The 19,864-nt window shown below is 44.8% G+C and overlaps 1 protein-coding gene across 8 annotated transcripts in view; it reads left to right on the top strand.

The window, feature by feature from the left end:
* Nucleotides 1–19,016, top strand: part of mtss1lb (MTSS I-BAR domain containing 2b) — a 48,625-nt gene extending 29,609 nt beyond the window's left edge. For 2 of the 8 annotated variants that reach the window (XM_081706073.1, XM_081706072.1), the window contains exons 4-15: nucleotides 4,838–4,922; nucleotides 5,426–5,517; nucleotides 5,640–5,714; nucleotides 7,231–7,388; nucleotides 7,655–7,762; nucleotides 7,970–8,067; nucleotides 9,729–9,948; nucleotides 10,140–10,214; nucleotides 11,204–11,353; nucleotides 11,782–11,958; nucleotides 12,206–12,371; nucleotides 12,559–19,016. In XM_081706073.1, coding sequence (XP_081562199.1) covers nucleotides 4,838–4,922; nucleotides 5,426–5,517; nucleotides 5,640–5,714; nucleotides 7,231–7,388; nucleotides 7,655–7,762; nucleotides 7,970–8,067; nucleotides 9,729–9,948; nucleotides 10,140–10,214; nucleotides 11,204–11,353; nucleotides 11,782–11,958; nucleotides 12,206–12,371; nucleotides 12,559–13,352 — 2,198 coding nt within the window. In that variant the 3' untranslated portion in view covers nucleotides 13,353–19,016. The remainder of the gene's footprint in view (nucleotides 1–4,837; nucleotides 4,923–5,425; nucleotides 5,518–5,639; nucleotides 5,715–7,230; nucleotides 7,389–7,654; nucleotides 7,763–7,969; nucleotides 8,068–9,728; nucleotides 9,949–10,139; nucleotides 10,215–11,203; nucleotides 11,354–11,781; nucleotides 11,959–12,205; nucleotides 12,372–12,558) is intronic. The other 6 variants (XM_081706075.1, XM_081706074.1, XM_035520847.2 and 3 more) reach the window with 4 other exon arrangements.
* Nucleotides 19,017–19,864: the final 848 nt, after the last annotated feature.

The following is a 19,864-nucleotide window of genomic DNA, read 5'->3' as shown; positions in this document are numbered from 1 at the left end:
GGTCCTGTCAGAAGCACATCTTCAGGATTACTCCTTATTCTTCTCTGGAACACGCACACCCTAGTGAAGAGAACGAGCGCCGACACCCCACGGCCGAGGCTGTGGAATTCTTCTCTGTAGGGCAGGTTAGCCACGAGTCTGTGTGTAAAATGAGAACTAATTTCCAGGAAACTGAAATGGAATAGTAATGGATATGAGTAGTTGTCAGTATGAGATTGATGGCAATTGAGAACTATATCACATTATCAGTTCAGAGTCTGTAAGAGAATGCCATATAATCAAACGCTCCAGTAAGATGGATATTTGAATTGTTTGATTTATTTATTTATTTATTTTATGAACATGATTTTTAATTTTTTTTACGTGCTTCATCTTGTGAAACTAAATCATGAAATGATAATGTTGAACTGATGGAATTACTATCTCTGTTGTATCTTTAGTGTACTAGGGTTTGTGTAGGATGTGGTGAGGGCTTTGGGTTCTCTCTCTCTCTCTCTCTCTCTCTCTCTCTCTCTCTCTCTCTCTCTCTCTCTCTCTCTCTCTCTCTCAAGGTTCCAGCCTTGGTCACAGCCCCTTAATTCTCCAATGTTCCACACAGTCATGGGGTTGCATGCACACCATGCTGGTTGCTCTCATGATAGACAAAAAAAAAAAGAAAGAAGACATTTGGATTACTGCTGGGGGGGAGAGAAAGAGTGAGTGAGTGAGGAAGGCAGTGAAGATGCGATAGTGAGGGAGGGAGGGAGAGAAGGGATGGATTTGTTGTTTTTGCTTTGAGTCAGTGTAATACACACATTTAACAGAAGGACATATTTGCTGATGCGTTTCTGGATTTATTTGACATCTGCTTGTGATATCTTTAACATCAGCTTCATCACCACCTACCGTGTGCACGGACAGGTTCAACATCATATTAAAAATAGGCTAAGTGATTTTGAGCAGGTTGGGAGTGGGGGGTGGGGGGTTGTGCTTGTCTTGGTGTAGCGGTGCTGTGCTAGGTGGGCCAGTCAGAATTATGCAGCGTCATGGCTGAAGCACTCTGTCTGCCCGCAGGGACTGATTGATTTCTACTCTGCTGTCCGCACACCTTCACCTCCCTCCATCTGTTGCCTTGGAAACGAGGCACGAGCCTGGACTGTTCTGATGCATTTAGCCAGCTGGAGCCAGTATGGCTAATGACTAGCCACTGCTGGCTGTACGTATGTGGAGAGGCAGCTCTGGGATCAGTGCTGGTGAAGGCTCAGCATTGGGAGCTGCACAATGCTCTTGTTGGCAGTATCTGCAGATTAGCTTTGTGTAGTAATGCTGTAACACAAGTGTTTTAAGTGCGAAACATGGCATGCTAGCCATTTTATATACACTAGCTTGCACACATACACACAGAGATGATGTGTTAGCAGATGAATGATTTATCAGTGTCATTTTTAGCAACTGATTTTTAGTAAGCAGCATCATAGTTGTGCTGTAGTGCTTGGAGTGGGCATTATTTCTGGTGTATACCAATGAAAACACACCCACATACACCATGCATATGGAAACAGGCAAGCTGAGGGTGCTGTAATGCCCTTTACTTTCTATAAAAGCAAATCAGCAACTTTCTTTTTTTTTTTCAAAATGAAAAAAAAACAACAACAAAAAAAACAACTGCAATATGGATTTGGGGTATAGTACAAACCTAAGTGTGTTTGTTGGATTATTACAGTGAAGATGTCCATTTTATTGTGTTTCCTAATATATTTTTAGAATCTGCTTTTTGAAGTTTATTCCACACACCCATGGTGTGTGCACTTGTATGTGCACAGTGGTTAATGAGGCTGTGTGTGTGTAAGAACAAGGAGCAAGCCAGATTAGAGAGAAAGAAAAATGCGAAACACAGAGAGTGAGAGAAAAAGGAAGAGAGAGAGAGAAAGAGAGAGAGAGAAAGAGAGAGAGAGAGAGAGAGAGAGAGAGAGAGAGAGAGACACGAAGGGAAAATCTAAAAACGTGATACACATATCCACATAGGCACATAAGAGTTTTTGTTATGGCATGAGTTAGGGTGAACACAAGGGAGACTCATACTCATAGGCATGATCAGACACTCTTGCTGTCTCTCTCACAACACACACGCACACATACACATGCACACACACACACACACACACACACACACACACACACACACACACACACACACACACACACACACACACACACACACACACTCTTCCTCAGTTCTGGTTTCCCAGCTTGGCAGTGCTGACTAAGTGTCATGAGAAAAATCAATAATGGGGCTCAGCATGCTGGCACTGAGGTGCTTTAGCAGTTAGCAGAGTGGCTAAAGGCAGTCCATGTGGCTGGAGCAGTCGGAGGTGGCACTGAAGCGTGGGCGGTGCCAGGCTTTCCCGATTACCGTCCAAGCGGAGCTCCTGCCGTCTGGATGGCTTGGCAGGCCACGAGGACCAGGAGTGTGCACGGATGCTAAAGGAAGCTTGCTAGCTTTCACAGTCCGAGTGAGCACTGCGACGGCAGGGGAAGCAGGGGAGGCCCATGGCCAGGCAACACATGGGCGCGTTTAGCACGTGGGAGAGGAAGGGGGGGTATGTGTGCTCCAGATGTCAACAGTCTTTGTTGCACTGTGCACTTTTACCCTACGAGGAAGCACTGAACAGGATTAAAAGGAGCAATTTAACTGCTGCAGACATTTGTGTACATGAAAATGCACAAACATGCTCGTGTGCACAAACACAGACACACACACACACACACACACACACACACACACACACACACACACACACACACACACACACACACACACACACAGAGAAAAAAAAATCAATCCAGAAGCAATTAACATGTGTGAGAAGTTCCCACTTGGCATCATCTCTCTGTGCCTGTCTTTCTCCTCCCTCCTTTCTGTCTCACACCCTCAGTATGTAATTCACACTCCTCTCCTCTCCTCTCCTCTCATTATGAGTCTTTCTCTTTTGCTCTCTGCTAGGTCTCTCACTATTTCCATTTCTAATCTCAAGATGCCATAGTGTTTTGAAACTAGAGCCTGTTTCAGTTTGCTGTGCTGTGCTGTGGGTGTGCATGTGTGTGTGCACTCCCATGTGCCACAGTAATGAATGGTTGCTGGGCAGAACAGTAGGCACAAGGCAGGAATGTGTTAATTATGAATGGAGCTTCTCTCTGTGTCTGTGTGAGTGTGCGTGTGTGTATGCGTGTCTGTTTGCACTGCATATGTGCTTTCTGTGTGAGTTGGAATGGCTGAATATTGTATAGTGTTTTTGCGAAGTTGCCAAGCAATAAATCTGAATTATAATTGAGTCTGTGTTCCTGTAAACCACAAAGGAGACATCAACACTAATAACAAGATAGTGAGACATAATCTAAAATGCGTTGTGTGAGTTACTGGTGGGCAATTTAACTATGTGTCTGCCTTCTGAGTTTAGCTTCATTAGCTAGGTCTTGATTGACTCCTGTTCTGTATGAGTGTGATGTCATTTAGTGCATGTGATAGGTCATGTGACATAGATCCATCATTACTGTGCACAGAAGCGTTGATGGAATTCTAATACCGTGTATATGTTCTTTCATCTGAAAGACCATGATTATTTTGCAGTCTTCAAAGTAATTCATCACACACCTAAGAACTACAATAAAAAGGAACTATAAAATATGGATATGATGAATAGATTTATACTATTAATTAAAGTCTGTGTAATGCAGAATCTCTTTATATCTTTTTATTCCAAAACAATGTGCCCTGTCTGCCTTACACTAAACAGATATCAGGTTAAATTGTGTTGCTCTCGTGGAGGCCAGTGAAGGTGAGGGTGGAATTAGTGCTTGACTGAATGACCAGGGTCTTGGGCTTTGGCTTGATCTCAAGCTGACTTCTCAGATTCTGCTGGGAGAACTCAGAAAACCTGATGCATTAATGGATCCATTGGTCTACTGCACTCTGAAGTCACAACTCTGTTTAGCTTTGTCTTGCCCTCATAACAATATCTTTAATGATGAATAAAGACTTTGAGTACCCAAAAATCATTAGTCACAACCACATCATTCAGTCTTAAGTTTGAATCTTTATGCTTTTCATTCTGCCTTTATGGAATTTGCTACAGAGTGAGCAGTGTTCGCTTTATTCTTGTGAATGTTTAACACACGTCATGGACGTGCTATTTAAAGTTTCAGAGCAGTTCAGGGAATGGCAGCAGTCCCAGGGGCTTTTGTTATATATTACTCACTGAGTTCAACAAGTGAGAACCATCCTATAAACACAGGAGAGAAAACAATAGCTGAGCAGGACACCTTCTTTGGAAGAGAGAGCAGTACCTCGGTGAGGTCAAGAGTTTCCAAACGCTCACCAGCTGCTAAAAATAGCTTGATGTATGTAACCATTACAGGTTCTCTCTCTCTCTCTCTCTCTCTCTCTCTCTCTCTCTCTCTCTCTCTCTCTCTCTCTCTCTCTCACACTCACACACACACACACACACACACACACACACACACACACACACACACACACACACACACACACACACACACAACTAGCAGCAATATTTGGACTGTGGCTTGGATTGTGTACATTACAAGTAAATAGCTAGGTCATGTGGATAACAAATATTTGACCGACATCATGGGACACACGCGAGTCATTTAAACTGCTGTCTGTGGTCACGATGTGCTGTACTGTAGCAAACATCCATCCGTTTTACCATGGTCTGGGTGGCTTGTACTGTAGCTCTGGTGTCCCTAATCTTTACTGTGGATGACCTGGGCTCTGGCACCCAGTGTGTTTATCACAGCTGTGTCCTGACGTTCTCTCTGTCGCGCATGTCTTCTGCAGGTGCCACGCGGGACATCGGCTCGGCGCTCACCCGCATGTGCATGCGCCATCGCAGCATCGAGGCCAAGCTGCGCCACTTCACCAAGTATGACGGCACTTTCCCACTGCTTCCTGCGCAGCACAGAATTGTGGGATGTTTGTGTGTGCTTGTGGGTGTTTGTGTAGGACTCCAGAAGTACTGCAGTAGCAGGGCAACATGTGTGCTCACACACACACACACACACACACACACACACACACACGCACACACACACACTCACACATTCATTAGAAAACATATTTCCATTGGCAGCTTAATGAATGAAGGAGCCACGACCTTCAAAGTCATGCTGTAAACCTGATAGCAGGTCCTCATTTTTCACCAGCTTTAAAAATTCCACTAACATAGAAAAAGGTAATTATTTAGTGCAATTATCCAAAATGAAACTGATGATGATGATAATGAAGTTTTCTTTCAAGACATTAGCTGGGAGGGGCCGAGAGGGGTTTTGTCCATTATATCATACTGGGAAACATAGCAAATAAAAAAAGTGTGTGTCTTTATTGTTTGATATCTCTTCTTTCTTCCTAATTGCCCCAATCTCTCAGTGCTCTCATGGAAAGCCTGATAAACCCTTTGCAGGAGCGAATTGAGGACTGGAAGAAAACAGCCAATCAACTGGACAAAGACCATGCCAAAGGTCATCACAGCATGCGAACCTCTGATCTTCACTCTCACCAAATATCTAAATAATTCAGCAATCCGTAAATGTTTGATGATGGGCAGCACAAAAAAACAAGGTGTTTCTGATTTCTGTCATAGAGTATAAACGGTCTCGTCATGAGATAAAGAAGAAATCATCCGACACGATGAAACTGCAGAAGAAGGCACGGAAAGGTACAAAGGCTTCTTTTAAAAAAAAACGTTACGAGCTTGTGACAGAAATCGTCCAGTCAGACCTGTGCGGCTTGGAACAGCTACTTTAAGAGGTCCAAGCAAACATTGTAGCTTTGCACCACTGCATCAAGTCTGCCATAGTAACAGCTGGTACTTTAGGTCCGGTTGCTATAACTACAGGTATAGCCGAACACTTTGTGTTACGTAATCCTCCCCTGCCGCCTAGCTGAAATCTCAGCCTGCCAGACAGAGTCAAGTCACTTCAGTGGCACATGGGAAGACAAGTGCCTAAAATGCTAATAAGATCTGCTTTCTTTAAAGCTGCTGAGGCTCATTTGGGCAGCTAATGCTGCTCAACCGTGAAATGCAATGGGTAAAACTTTGTAATGTAATACCTCCCCCTAGTGGTCAGCATGAAAAGCTCCATCTCATTCGTCATTTGTCGAGCTGGTTCCCCCTACTGTCTCAACAGCCAATAATTTGTGTTCCTGAAGAGAGGATGATAAGTCTGTGTGTTACTAGGAAGACTAAGTAAGACTATACCATTAAATAAAAATACCTTTATTTGACTTATATATGTTATGCTAGGGCACCATATCCAATTTTCTTTTAAGGTTACATTATACTTATTGTATAGACCAAGGAGCAGCGTTTTATTTTTTATTATTTTGGTTGGGGTTTGGTTGCTGCATTGGTTTTCCTCTAACAGTCCCAAAGCACTTTGGCTGTAAAATGAGCTGTGATGGCTTCTTTACACTAACCCTAACACGGGGCTCTCTTTCTCTCTACCACCTCTCTCTCATATCCTCCATCCTCTCATGAATGCCCCTGCTATCCTCCCACCCCCTCACCCCCCCTCACCCTCTCTCTCTATCCACCTGTAGAACTGCAGGGTAAGTATGATCCCCCCCCCCAAGCTTGTGAGCATGGCCCTTTTCCTTGCTTCTAACTCAAGCATAGCATAGGGCAGAGTTCACCGGCTCAGACATGCTTAATGCCAAGGCCTCTTTGGTCACGGCGTGTGACATCGGCCACCTACCTGCTGTCTTTTTCTCCCCTCCTCCCACAATGCCCTGGGCCTTGCTTCCTGCATGGTTAGCAGATGCTGTCACGGCATGCTTCCTGCTCATGAAGCTGCTCCTTTTTCAGGCAATCAGACTTTTTCTCAGCAAGGGTCACGACATGCCGCTAACCTCTACAACTTGCATGAGTCAACACCGGTAACGTCCTCGTGGGAAGTTTTCGTTTCGCTTACTGAATGTAGAAAGCACCGGGTGTGTGTAGTGCATCCATTTGCCCTCCATCAGCTGTGTAGATGCTAGTCAGAGCCGATCGGTCTATTCTGTGTTCAGTGTATGCATTGACATGGAAAGTGATGATGTCCTTCACATTCTAATGCCATCTCTCTCTTCCTTCCTCCCTGGCCCACTCCGTTACTTTGGCCATCTCGCTGTCATCTTCTGTCCCTGGTTTACTGATTCCTTTGCCATCCACTTGTCCCTTTCCTTCCCCGCAGGCCGAGGGGACCTGCAGCCTCAGCTGGACAGTGCCATGCAGGATGTGAACGACATGTACCTGCTGATGGAGGAGACGGAAAAGCAGGCGGTGCGGCGCGCTCTAGTGGAGGAGAGGGGGCGCTTCTGCACCTTCATCAGTCTCCTGCAGCCTGTAGTGGTGAGTGCCCTGCATAGTGCATAGTGGCCTTCCATAAGCACATATTAACCATTATTTCCATTTATTCCCATTTCAAGTTTCGTAGTGGACTAAATTTGGGTCTGTTGTAGTTTACATTCACAGTATTCATACTGTAGGAAAAGTAGGATTACAGCATAATACCTTATATTACAATATACAGTCCCAAACCATACATTCTGCATTAGACGCTACAGTTATGGACAGTTATGGAGTGAAATAATGCTTGTGTCTGTTTCTTTCCTCAGAATGGAGAAATTGCCATGCTGGGAGAGATCACCCATCTCCAGGCCATTATTGATGACCTCACTGTGCTAACCACGGACCCGCACAAACTGCCCCCTGCTAGTGAGCAGGTAGAGGTCACCACAGCAAGGGTGTGAGGCAGCCCAGCTGTGTAGTAACTGCAGCAGAGGGTCAGCACATTTAGTGCAGACTCTCAGGGGATATGTAGTGGGTTATGCAGAAACACACACACACACACAAACAAACAAACAAACATGTCTGCTGGCAGAAAGTGTGCGTTGCCGATATCTCTGAGCGTCTGTCTTCCCCTCTCTCAGGTGATTAAAGACCTAAAGGGGTCGGACTATAGCTGGTCCTACCAGACCCCTCCGGCATCTCCGAGCAGCTCCGGGTCGAGGAAAAGCAGCATGTGCAGGTGAGAGGGAGAGAAAGAAATATAGAAAAACAGAAGAGAAAGGAAGGAGGTCAAGGGAGAAGTTGTTTATTCCTTTAGATTGTGAACAGTATATTATTAAGATAGTTGGAGGTTAAGAGAAAAAGGGATTATTTTCAATGTCATATTTTTTATATATGTATATTTACTCTTCTCTTGATTATAAACAGTGTAGTATTATTGATCAGTTTTAAACCTACAGTAGCTCAGTGGTAGCATTTGTGTGTGTGTGTGTGTGTGTGTGTGTGTGTGTGTGTGTGTGTGTGTGTGTGTGTGTGTGTGTGTGTGTGTGTGTGAGGGTTTTCTACTGAAGTAGCCTTGGCATGTCTGTCTACCTGCTGCTCCTGCTCACACACTGTGTCCTGTCTGTGTGTGCATTTCTGATGTGAGTTAACATGTCAGCTCCTGTGTCTGTGCCCATGCATTAACAAGCATTAATACATTAAAAGCCCCAGCAGGAGTGCTACTGACTGCCCGTATCAAACCATAGCTGTTTGTGGAGGCCTTTCGCAGAACTGTGGGCTATGGAAGTGTAATTGTATGTTATTAGGTACGCAGTCTGCCATGGTTTCTTCCGGTTGATTTAGAGACTAATTATTCTGCTTTGTTGCCATATAACAGGTGCTGAGCTAAAATACAGTGTTGACAACCACTGTAAATCCAGCACTGTCCAGTCTTAAATCCAGCACTGTTCTGTCTTAAATCCAGCACTGTCCTGTCTTAAATCCAGTGTTGTCTATAGACTAATTCGCAATTAAGTTACTAGAAATCGTAATGGAGGGCAGAGAATATAAAATATTTAAAAGACAACTTTTTGTGTTTCAGATCTCTGCAGTAATATTTCAGCTGGCAGCTAACATAATAGAGATCATGTTTCAGCTAAAAAATGAAAGACGTGTAAATGTATGATCAGTCTATTTGTAGAACGCAGATGGTCTCCAGTCAGTCAGACAGTGCTCCATGGAAATGCCATGCTGTGTGTATGTTTGTGTTTGTAGGTGTGAGTGTGTGTGAGGGCGTGTGTCTGTATGTGTTCGCACATGCATGTAGCCTTAAATGGAGACAGGGGATGTGTCCATGTGGTGACATGCATAGGCCTGTCATCGTGGACACACACTCTCCACACCAGATGCCCAGTTCAGTACACTGTCTGCCCATGCCTGGGAGTCACGTGTTCTCACACTCTCTCCAACCTGTGTGTTTCATGTGCCTCCCCCCTCCCCCACCCGTGTTGTTACCCACCCTCGATCCCACACTGCTCCCCCATATCACACCTTCATGATCTGTGTCCCTCCATTCTGCCCATTTCCTCTCTCCATCCCACTCATCATGTGATCTTCAATTCAAATCACTGTTCACCATGTTTTTCTCTCCCGTCCTGCATGTTCTCTCTGTTTCATCAACCATGTGCAATCCCCTTTTCCTCGTCCACAACTTTTCTTTATGTATAAAACCCTTTGTTTGGTTTTGTGAATCACATCACCCCACATTGTCTTTATCTGGGCCATTTTTGGGTGCACACGTACCATATACCCTCTCAACTACCCCTGTTCTGTGGGCTCACCTCCACACCCTCAACCCCCGTGTCTCTCTGCCCTTCCACACCCTCCACCCCCTCCTCCACCCTCCTGTTCGCCCTGCAGCAGCGTGAACAGCACCCACAGTAGTGCCTCCCGCTCCTCGGGAGGCTCTCAGACTCACTCACCCAGTTCATCCTGTCGCTACCGCAGCCTGGCCCAGCCGCCACCAGGGGGCGCTCACCGTCTCAGCAGCGTCTCCTCTCACGATTCCGGCTTCGTCTCACAGGACGCCAACGTTTACTCCAAGCCGCCCTCACCCATGCCCTCGGACATTACCAGCCAGGTAAGCGCTGCCTCGGCCTGCCTGGCTGCCATTCAGAGTTTCAGCACCAGGGATCGAACATGCTCCCTTCTCGATGAACAAAGCAAACTGGTCCTAGCACACAGAGATGAAAAAGGCTTAGCTGTGCCAAAGGTGGTAGGATGCGGTTGTCCAGTAACGTGCCTTTTGTATTTTCTTCCTTGGTCCTGCAGAAGTCATCGAGTTCAGCGTCCTCTGAGGCTTCTGAAACATGCCAGTCAGTGAGTGAATGCAGCTCTCCCACGGCAGTAAGTGCACACTTCCACTCACTCCCACAGGAATGGGCATGTGGAAAAGGTTTTTCTGCAATTGTTCGTATTGCCATTTTTAATCCTGGGAGCATGCCTGAGTCGTACAATACATTTGAACTGTTATAGTTTTGTCCATCCGTGATATATTGATATGACAGCTGAATGTTTAAATAAAAATTAAATGGGAAAAAAAAAAAATTGTCCAAATTTACATTGACACTGGCCCATACCTGATCCTCTAATACAAGTCCATTACCCAAATGTTACTTATTTCTACTTTGTTACTTTACATGCAAGGATAGCTAACTAGTAACGGAACTGTATAGTCACCAGGAACATTACACTAGTTATCAGCATCCAAAACTTCACTTGCCTCATATGACATAATTCAGCTGGGCAATGTAATTTTTACATTAACGATTTCATAATAAGGCATGCATAGTTCATATTTGTAAGTTTAAGTGGAAATTATAGTATCATACCCATTCCTGCTGAAATTCTGTACAATTCAAACTGAGACTCACCTGCTTGTGGTGGAGTGACAAATTATAGAGAAGGAAACAGCAATACACTTCCAGTATTTGTGAGCAACAGTAGCATGTAAAAACAATAAGAAAGCAGAAAGTATTGCATGACCATTTGTATTACGTATAAGTAAAACAAAGTGAAAATGTGATTTTGGACAAACTGTTCAATTAAAGCATCACTGTCCAGTAAGTATAAGTGTAAAGTCTTATATATCCATTTCACCAGCTGGCTGGATATATAATGATATGATGGCTGAATGCTGGGCTGTTTTGACCATGGTGGCTTGGTCATGACACTGAATAGCATGAATGCATGTCAGCACAGGCCTGCTTCTCTCCCCTCATCTGCTCTCTCACCTTTGACCTTGGTAGCCTTTCCCTCACTCAGCCTCCTTGAGGCAGGGGGTGTGATTCTCTGGCTGCCCTGACCGTCTCCATCTTGTCTCTCCAATTCCGCAGTTTGCCTCGTCCTTCGCTACCTTCCGCCCCGCTCTCTCTCACGCTGGCACCATCAGGCCTTTCTCTGTCATTCTTCCTGCGTCCCCACCCTATAACCGCTCCCCCGGATCCAACACTTCCTCACCCACATCAAAGGTTCCTTGCTGGAAGGTTTGTTCCCATGGGCACATTTTCTTTGCAGATATTTTGATTTATTTTATTTTGCGTATGTCTGTGTGTTAATTTGCTGAGTAATGCACATTTTACAGTAGTCTTGCTTTAATTTCATTTCCTGCTTAACCTCATTCATTACCTCATTTTGCTCCTTAACACAAACCTTCTGGTGGGTCCTGGTTTCAGATCTCTGGCTCAGAGATTTGCCAAACTGATCAGGATGGTACTTTTTACTCCCTAACTGCACTCAGCTCAGAATCATAAACACAAAACACTGCATTGGCACGTGTAAAATGCACATGCACATCCACAACACTTGGTTGAAAGGACACCTAATCCTCTGGATAGTGGTCTTCTCTCTTGTGCAAGAGGCAGCATATGGTGTTTACTGTGAAAACCAGCAATAATCGCTCCCACTTCTTCAGGATTGGTCAAAGGCAGGTCCGCATGAGCAACCATTGGTCAACACGCTCCAGAGGAGGAAGGAGCCCCTGGATAGGCTGAGGGAGTCAGAGGCATTGCCCCAATCGCAGGGCTACGCTGGGATGCATCCCGATGACCCCCAGAGGCTGAGGATGACCCCTACTACTATAGCAGCTAAGGTAATACTCGCTGAGCGAGACAGGAGATCAGATACGCCATGATTACCACGATATCTTCATCAGTGCGGAAAAAGCTCTGATGAAGATGCTTGCAGGTGCTGTGATGCTAATGAGCATTGCCAGGCAGCAGATGCCTGGGTTCAGCATGTTTGCTGAGCTGCAAGTGGGAAGCAGTGGCACTGGGCTGCACTGCTCCACTGGGCGGGTACTGGGCCCCGTGCCTGAGAGCAGCTGTCGTGTGTTGCAGCACGGTGAGGAGGTGTCTCCAGCGGCCAGCGAACTGGCCATGGTGCTGACTCGCGGCCTGAGCGTGGAGCAGCAGAAGAGCAGCCGTGACTCGCTTCAGTACTCCAGCGGGTACAGCACACAGACCACCACGCCATCATGCTCCGAGGACACCATTCCCTCCCAGGGTAACACCCACTGGACCAAACGCTTCTCTCATATACACTCCTCTCAGAGTATTGACAGATGCTGATCCTCAGCAGTCATTCAGCTCATGTACGATTTTTAAAATTTTTGAATCTGGCTATATTTGATTATGTATATTGAAACTGAAATATGGTTGTTTTTTCCATTGTGCATGTCTCTGACTCTCAGGCTCTGACTACGATTGCTACTCTGTAAACGGAGACACTGAAGCTGACGGGCAGGCCGATTTTGATAAGTCCTCCACTATACCGCGCCACAGTAACATTGCCCAGAATTATCGGCGCATGATTCAGACCAAGCGGCCTGCCAGCACGGCTGGCATTCCCACTGGGATGTCTGGTCAGGGCGGCGCTTCGGCCGGGAGCGGCAGTGCTGGGGGAGCAGGCACTCCGGGCACAGCCACCATCCGCCGAACCCCCTCCACCAAGCCCGGCGTAAGACGCACCCTGTCCAATGCAGGCCCCATCCCTATACGCCCACCCATAGTGCCCGTCAAGACGCCCACTGTGCCCGACTCGCCCGGAGGATACCCCGGGCCGCCGACCCGTGTCGGCAGCGAGGAGTGTGTGTTCTATGTGGCGGATGACGCCTCACCAGGGGCCCTGGAGTATGTGAAGGCGTCGCCCAAACGCCTGAGCCTGCCCAACACGGCCTGGGGCGCGGGTGGCATGGCCGCCCTGGAGATGAGCGTGTATGGGCAGCCAGGAGAAGAGGACCAGCTGCTCGCCGCCAACCGCCACAGCCTGGTGGAGAAGATCGGTGAGCTGGTGGCCAGTGCTCACGCACTGGGCGAGGGCCAGTTCCCCTTCCCCACTTTCCCCGAGCAGGCACCCCCGGGGCCCCAGGCCCAGGCTGACCCACAGGCCCCTCAGGAAGGCGAGGACATGCTGGTGTCCATCCGTCGTGGCGTGCGGCTGCGCAAGACCGTCTCCAATGACCGCTCGGCACCCCGCATTTTGTGATGTCTCCTTGAGCGGGGAATCCGAGAGCGGGAAACAGAGATGCGATGAAGAAAAAAAAAAACAAAGCACTACATGTGGACTCTGTAGAGAATGACCTATGAAAAGAAGATTTAAAAAAAATAATTAAATGTTTAAAGAAGTTGTTAGAGTAAATACACGATGAAATGATAAATAACGATAATGAGAAAAAAAGAAATGTTAAATAACAACTGGCTCAGGCCACTATAACTCTTAGCGTGTCTGAACGCATGTTTGTCTTATTAACACCACCCATCACGGTGAGACAGACTGTAGTGAGACGTTGAGCGACGGAAGGAACGATGAAGCAGGACCTTAGGAACCCCCTGTAAGGCCCTGTGTTGTACGGGACCTGGTCGCCCCATACAACACGCACCCTTACCTGTCTTTGGACCCTAGAATTCAATGGTGGAAAAGCTCATGTAGGGAGGGTGAGGAGCATGGTTGGGGTGAATGGTCTCGCAAAAGAGCCTCTCCCCAACTATAAGCCCCACCCCCACCCTCCAGCTCCCTGACGTCACACTGCCAAATGAGACGATTGCGATAGATCTCTTACTGTGTGTTTGTCTGCTTGTGATTGGTCAGTGTGGCTGTCAGTCTGGCTGAGGGTGAGCGGGGCTCTGCTGCAGGTCAGCTTGTGGTTTCGTAAGGGGGTGGGGCTTGTTTGTAGACTTCTGTTTCTAGACTTCTTTGACTAGTTTGTTCTTGTTTATTTCTAAGCAATTGATCTTGATCCCAAAACCTGAAACAGTATGTGTGTGTGTGTATGTGTGTGTGTGTGTGTGTGTGTGTGTGTGTGTGTGTGTGTGAGGTGTATGCATTTTGTAGAGCTGAGGTAAAAAAAAAAAAAAAAAAAAAAAAAGATGCCAATATAATGTGGAGCAATAACACTTTTATTTCGTTTCATTGATTGAAGAAAGTTACAAGAGTAGCTTTTAATGTGTGAAAAGCTGTGGCTATCTTCAGTGTAGGTGCTGAGCTTATCAGCGGACAAGTCTGAGATTTGTCTAGTTGGGTACTGGCCATAATATGAGAAGAGTAAAGCAAAGAGCACTTTGAAGATGTAGTCTTGACCACTAGGTGTCACTGTGGCTGCACTGTGTGCTGAGAGAGGAAGTGCCACCTTTAAGGGATGTAGAGTGAGATCAGGAGTGGCATGACAGTGAATAGAGAGAAAAAGAAAGTGAAGTAGACATGTCAATGAAGGAATTAGTTGGACTTGTAAGCTGTTGGTATTTTTATTTTTATTTTCATTAAGAATTGAGTATTTACATAACTATATCTTTTTCACAAATCTGAATGGGTTCATCCCATCTTTGGACGGCCACTGCTGGAGATGCGTCACTAAGATAACGATAAAGGCACAGACCTGGTCGTCAAGTGCAAGGACGAGTTCAAGGAGCGCCCAGTGTGGAACGGCGGAGAGGGTTGAAGATGAGGATGAGGACGTAGGGAGGCGGAGAGAATGATCTCAGGCAAAAGGAAAGCCATCCGGTCGTTTATTTAGCAAGCATTCCACTGCCTGATACAGAATTTAGATCAACTTATAAAACAGACTATACCCATCATTTAATAAAGTACCCCTCTGAGTGATTTCCCGGTAGTACCCATTTTAAAGTGTCAGAAAAGGATGCTCATTTGGTGACTCTGGATATGGAGTGGGATGTAGATGGCCGAAACACTGTTGTAGTCCCGTATAGTATCTGTCTGTGAGTGACTTACTGTTCTCCCTTGATTCACTATAGCCCCATCTTGCCTAGGTCTGTCGCTCAAAATGACCATTACTTGTGCGACTAAATGGACACTTAATACTTATTAATTTTTTTCTTTTTTTGTTGTTGTTGTTGTTTTTGGATTATTTATTTTGCATAAATAGAGCACTCTGTTTTAGGAATGCCTGTAGCTAATTAAAAAGAAACATGTACATGCTTCACAGAAATGCAAGATGGTGCCGGAATGTTCCATTGCTAGGAGCTGGGTGGAGAGAGGGGTGTCCACACAGCCTAGTACTGGATACCACAGTGATCCTGCTTACAAGTTCCGGCAACGATCATCCGGAGTCTCTTCCAGAAAGCACAGGTCATATCTTTGTATATACAATCACACACACATGCATATGTTGTAAAAGAAGGTGGACAGTTAATGAACTACTTTCATTGTTAAAATAACAAAATATGTTTGACTCAAATGTCATTGTGCAGTTCCAGAGAAAGGCAACAAAAAAAAACAAGGGATCAGGTTATGACAGCACTATGGCAGCGTTTTCAGGTGATTTTACAGAGTAGACAAAGGTCCTGACTGGTCATTAGAAGTACAGTACTCCTACGCTGTTTTTTTATTGGGCCATGTGCAGACATGGTCTCTGTTGCTTTTTGGTGCATTACGTGCTCTGATATTTAATACTGATGCTTATAGCGAACACGTAGTGAGGGATAGAGAAAGGTCAAGGAGGAAAACTACAAAAAAAAACAGATAGAAAGGGACAATAGGAAAAAGACCCTGGGGCAGAAGCGCTGGGGGCCACGCGGTTTGTTATACAGGACAAATCTAAAGACAGAACTAAAGCCTGAGTTAGAACAAAGGTCAGTGGCTGAGTGGGTCTGGAGAGGGAGACAGAGCGAAAGAAGGATAAGAACGAGAGAACGTGACTCACTGTCGCTTCCCGGTATCAGACATATTCAATTCCACATGTACTACAGCACTGGAGTTAAGCAGCTTCTCCACACAGCCAACTCCGCTGTTGCTCGTGTGGAGTGCTGAATCAGGGAAAGCACAGAACTGGGCAGTGCGTGGTTCTCCAGAGCTGTAGGGTGGATACACCCGTATGGTACCCATATGGTACTAATTTAATGGGTTTCTTTTCTCACTGTTTTAAGATGAGATGACAGTGTAGGGACCCTCTGAAAAGAAGAATCAGTAGCTATATTTCCACAAAAGAAAAAAAAAAAAGGTTGGGCAGTGAAAATGCTTCCCTGAAGGTGAATAAAAAACAAATGCTATGATGGCTCATGCATTAAAAAACAGGTAAACAAACCCAGAGACATAAAAATTCATATGTATGCACCAGTATTTCACCACTATTCGACTGGCCTAAAGATCTTGTAAAAAATAAATCTAGTATATGAGGCAATAGAGAATTGTGTAACACCTGGAAAATTGTCATTATTAATTAAAGATGTTGCAAATGGATGACAACAGCACAGAAGTATGCTATATAATATCTTTAAGATGACATGGATGGGTGACTTAATCATCTTTATTGCATCTTTCAGTTCACCTAAACAAACTTACCCATATCAAATATTTTTGGTTTTGCTTGACTTCACATTAGGCCAACTTTATTCAGTTACATAACACATTTATTTTCATATTCCTTTAATAAAGTAAAACTAGATATGCACTAGTATAAAATGGGAGAAAACTTGGCTATTGCCACTGAGCACACACACACACACACACAGTACCACCACTCTTGGTACTCAAGTGAAAATGTGAGACCATTATGTCTCTCTCCTACACACTTTCTCTATTCGTTGTACTCTTTACCACTTCAGTCATAACTATGGCTGACTGTGCTTGTTAAACCCCTTTCTTTCTGCATTATCCACATTGCCTAATTACAAGCCAACATTCAAATGTAATATCTCGTACCGGAAGTTTGACCATGATCATGCACTGGTCTCTAGAAAGCGGCATCTTGATTGTATCTTGAAGAGAGCAGGAGAGCTGTACTGTTATCGCATGAGAGGCTGATGTAACTAATGAAATAACTCGTTAATATTAATGTTTTTGTGGTGATTAACTCATTCTTGCCTCCTCTTGCATATGCGCTCTCCTCGAGACACTGCTAGCATGCTGCCTGATGTTAGCGAAGCTTTAATACAAGCTAATGAGGGGAGGGAGCTCACTTCCTCGCTAGTTAGTGGCTACCCTAGAGCCTTCTTTACAAGGAAGAGAGGATAGCGCACCATTTACGAAGCGTCTATAGTTCTGCTATAGTTGACATCAGGCATGCCTGCCCTTTTCACTGTTAACTCCATATGAAGTACAGTGATTTTCAATGCCTTGGCTATGAACTTTACCATGTCACTGCCTGAACATTACGTAAAGCAGAACTAAACAGGAGTTTGGCTAACAGAATTAGCCTATACAGTATTATGGGGAACATGTCTGCGTATCAGCTTACACCGCTGCCATCCTGTTTTGTTCGCGTAGATATTGTATATGCTACTCCATGATTGCCTTCATCTTTCCAGCTCCTGGATGATATTGGCTCTCCTGTATTTCCAGGAAGCCAGTTCTTTGGCCTGAGTTTTCACAGTGCTTTTTGAGTTTTGTGTTCCTCCTTACCGAAATGACTAATAGAATCTTACCAAGGCTGTTTCGCCAACTTCGAGAGTAATTGTTCATAATAACCTAAATGCCATCCCTCCTAGCTGCTTCTGTTTTCATTACTATATCCATTTTGGTTTTTGAATGATTTTCATCATGTTACAATGATTTTTTAACATAGCAAAAGAAACAAGTTGTTCCAAGCTGAAAAACACCATTATCATTCAGCAGGACTTTCTAATGAGAAATATAGCTTTGTTCATTGCTAATTGAAATGGCCAATTTACGAAATTTGATACTTAATTTTTCTAATTTGCCACATATTTAGTTCAAAAACCTAAATAATGAGGCTGGCACAGTATTAGCTATTGTTGTCTGTGTTCTCATTTCAGCTACCACAAAGAGGGAACAGTAGCTTCTGTGCTGAAAGGGGATTTTATTTACAGCCGAATAGCACATGTGTGTAAAGTGCTTTGTATTAGGCTTACGTAAGCATATGTTGTGCTCCAAACAGGTCATCTTGCCCCTTCATGTCATTGATCTTGCCTTGTTCATATTTCTGTGTCTAAAACACTTCAACGCAATACCTGGCCTTGTGATTCTGGGCAGAGATCTGGGAGTTCACTCTGCTGTGAACACATGTCCTGCCCTCCTCAGTCTCAACCACTCACGCTGTGATGTTCATAGACATCACTATTGGAGCCTCTGCTTACACCGTACCCCCCCCCCCCCAAACACACACACACACACACACACACACACACACACACACACACACACACACACACACACACACACACACACACACACACACAGAGTGATGCACAGCAACCAGGCACCATGGTAACTCAGCTGAATGTCTTAACTGTGTCATTCTGTGCTTTCCATTTCTGTGCTAAATCTCTCTTTCGTTCTTCAGTGTGCTCGCAAGCGCAGACGTCTCTCGGGCCCGTGCCCACAAGCCTGAGAACACTACATCTCCCTGGCCTGCCATTACACACTCTTCTTGTCCATTGCTCTTATTTCATTCTTGTGAAGAGAAACTGATGTTTCCATTTGGTTTTTGTACAACCCCCCCCCCCCCCCCTTCCTCCGGTGGAGTTAAAGTAATGCTACAGGTGCTGTAGTCTGTCTTTTCCTCTTTCTCTCCTTTAATTTATTGTGTTCTTTTTCCTAAGGCTAATTTGCCTCTGTTGCTGATGACAAGTTTTCTTTTTTTAATATTTATCCTGTTCATTTTGTTAAATTTAGTCACTGCTAATGTAACAAAAACGCACTGTGATGATTCCAGTATTAATAAAAGTTGTACTTAAACTGTGTGTGTGTGTGTGTGTGGGGGGGGCAATATGTTTTTCCTTTTTGCCATTTTAAAGTTTGCATGGGAAGTGGAAGCGCAGATGTCACAACACAACATGGCAGAGAAAAGCATCATAGTTTCACCAGTCAATCAAAGGTTTTGACTGAAAAAGTGAATTTTCACTCTCAGGCAGCAGGGGGCAACAGAGACCTTCCAGTGAACCCCTGATATTTGTAGCTGGTTCAAATCGATCCTACTGCCAATGTTGTGCATTTTGGGGATATAGCCAACTATTGAAAGTGTAGCCTTAAAAAAGTATAGGGTTGTGAGAAGAGAGGTGAAATGAATAACTATTCAGTATGGGTTGCCTTTTTTGGAGTATATAACCTAAGTTAGCCCCAACAGAACGATGGACTTTGAAGCACTTGAGTGTATCTTAAATGATAGTAGAGTCTCTGTCTTCATATAACACACTAAGTGAACGAGGCCGGATCCTCTTACCCCATCATCTCTCTTGTGACTTTATAAACCTCACAATGGCAACTTTAATTAAAATGAAGTAGGCAACAGTTAAATGGAAGACGATTCACAATGAAATTTAGTGTGAACACAAACCACACATAAGACTCTCAGGGTGATAGGCAGAGAGGTGTTTGATATGCTCCTTTGACTTTGAATTATATTCTGTAAAACTAATTAAATGTTTAAAGGACATGTTCAGCTGTGTGTACAATAGCCCAGTGAATAGCTCTGAATTGAGCTATTGCTCAGTTGTTGTTTTTTTTTTTTTTTTTTTTACCATTGCTGAAAGGCACCGAGTAGAGTCGACTGCAGGATTGTGTGTGTGCAAAAAATCTGATGAGGT

This window comes from Electrophorus electricus, chromosome 23 (genome assembly GCF_041902795.1).
Source record: "Electrophorus electricus isolate QZ-2024a chromosome 23, ASM4190279v1, whole genome shotgun sequence".
Taxonomy (NCBI): domain Eukaryota; kingdom Metazoa; phylum Chordata; class Actinopteri; order Gymnotiformes; family Gymnotidae; genus Electrophorus; species Electrophorus electricus.
This window is presented reverse-complemented; position numbering and strand designations above follow the sequence as displayed.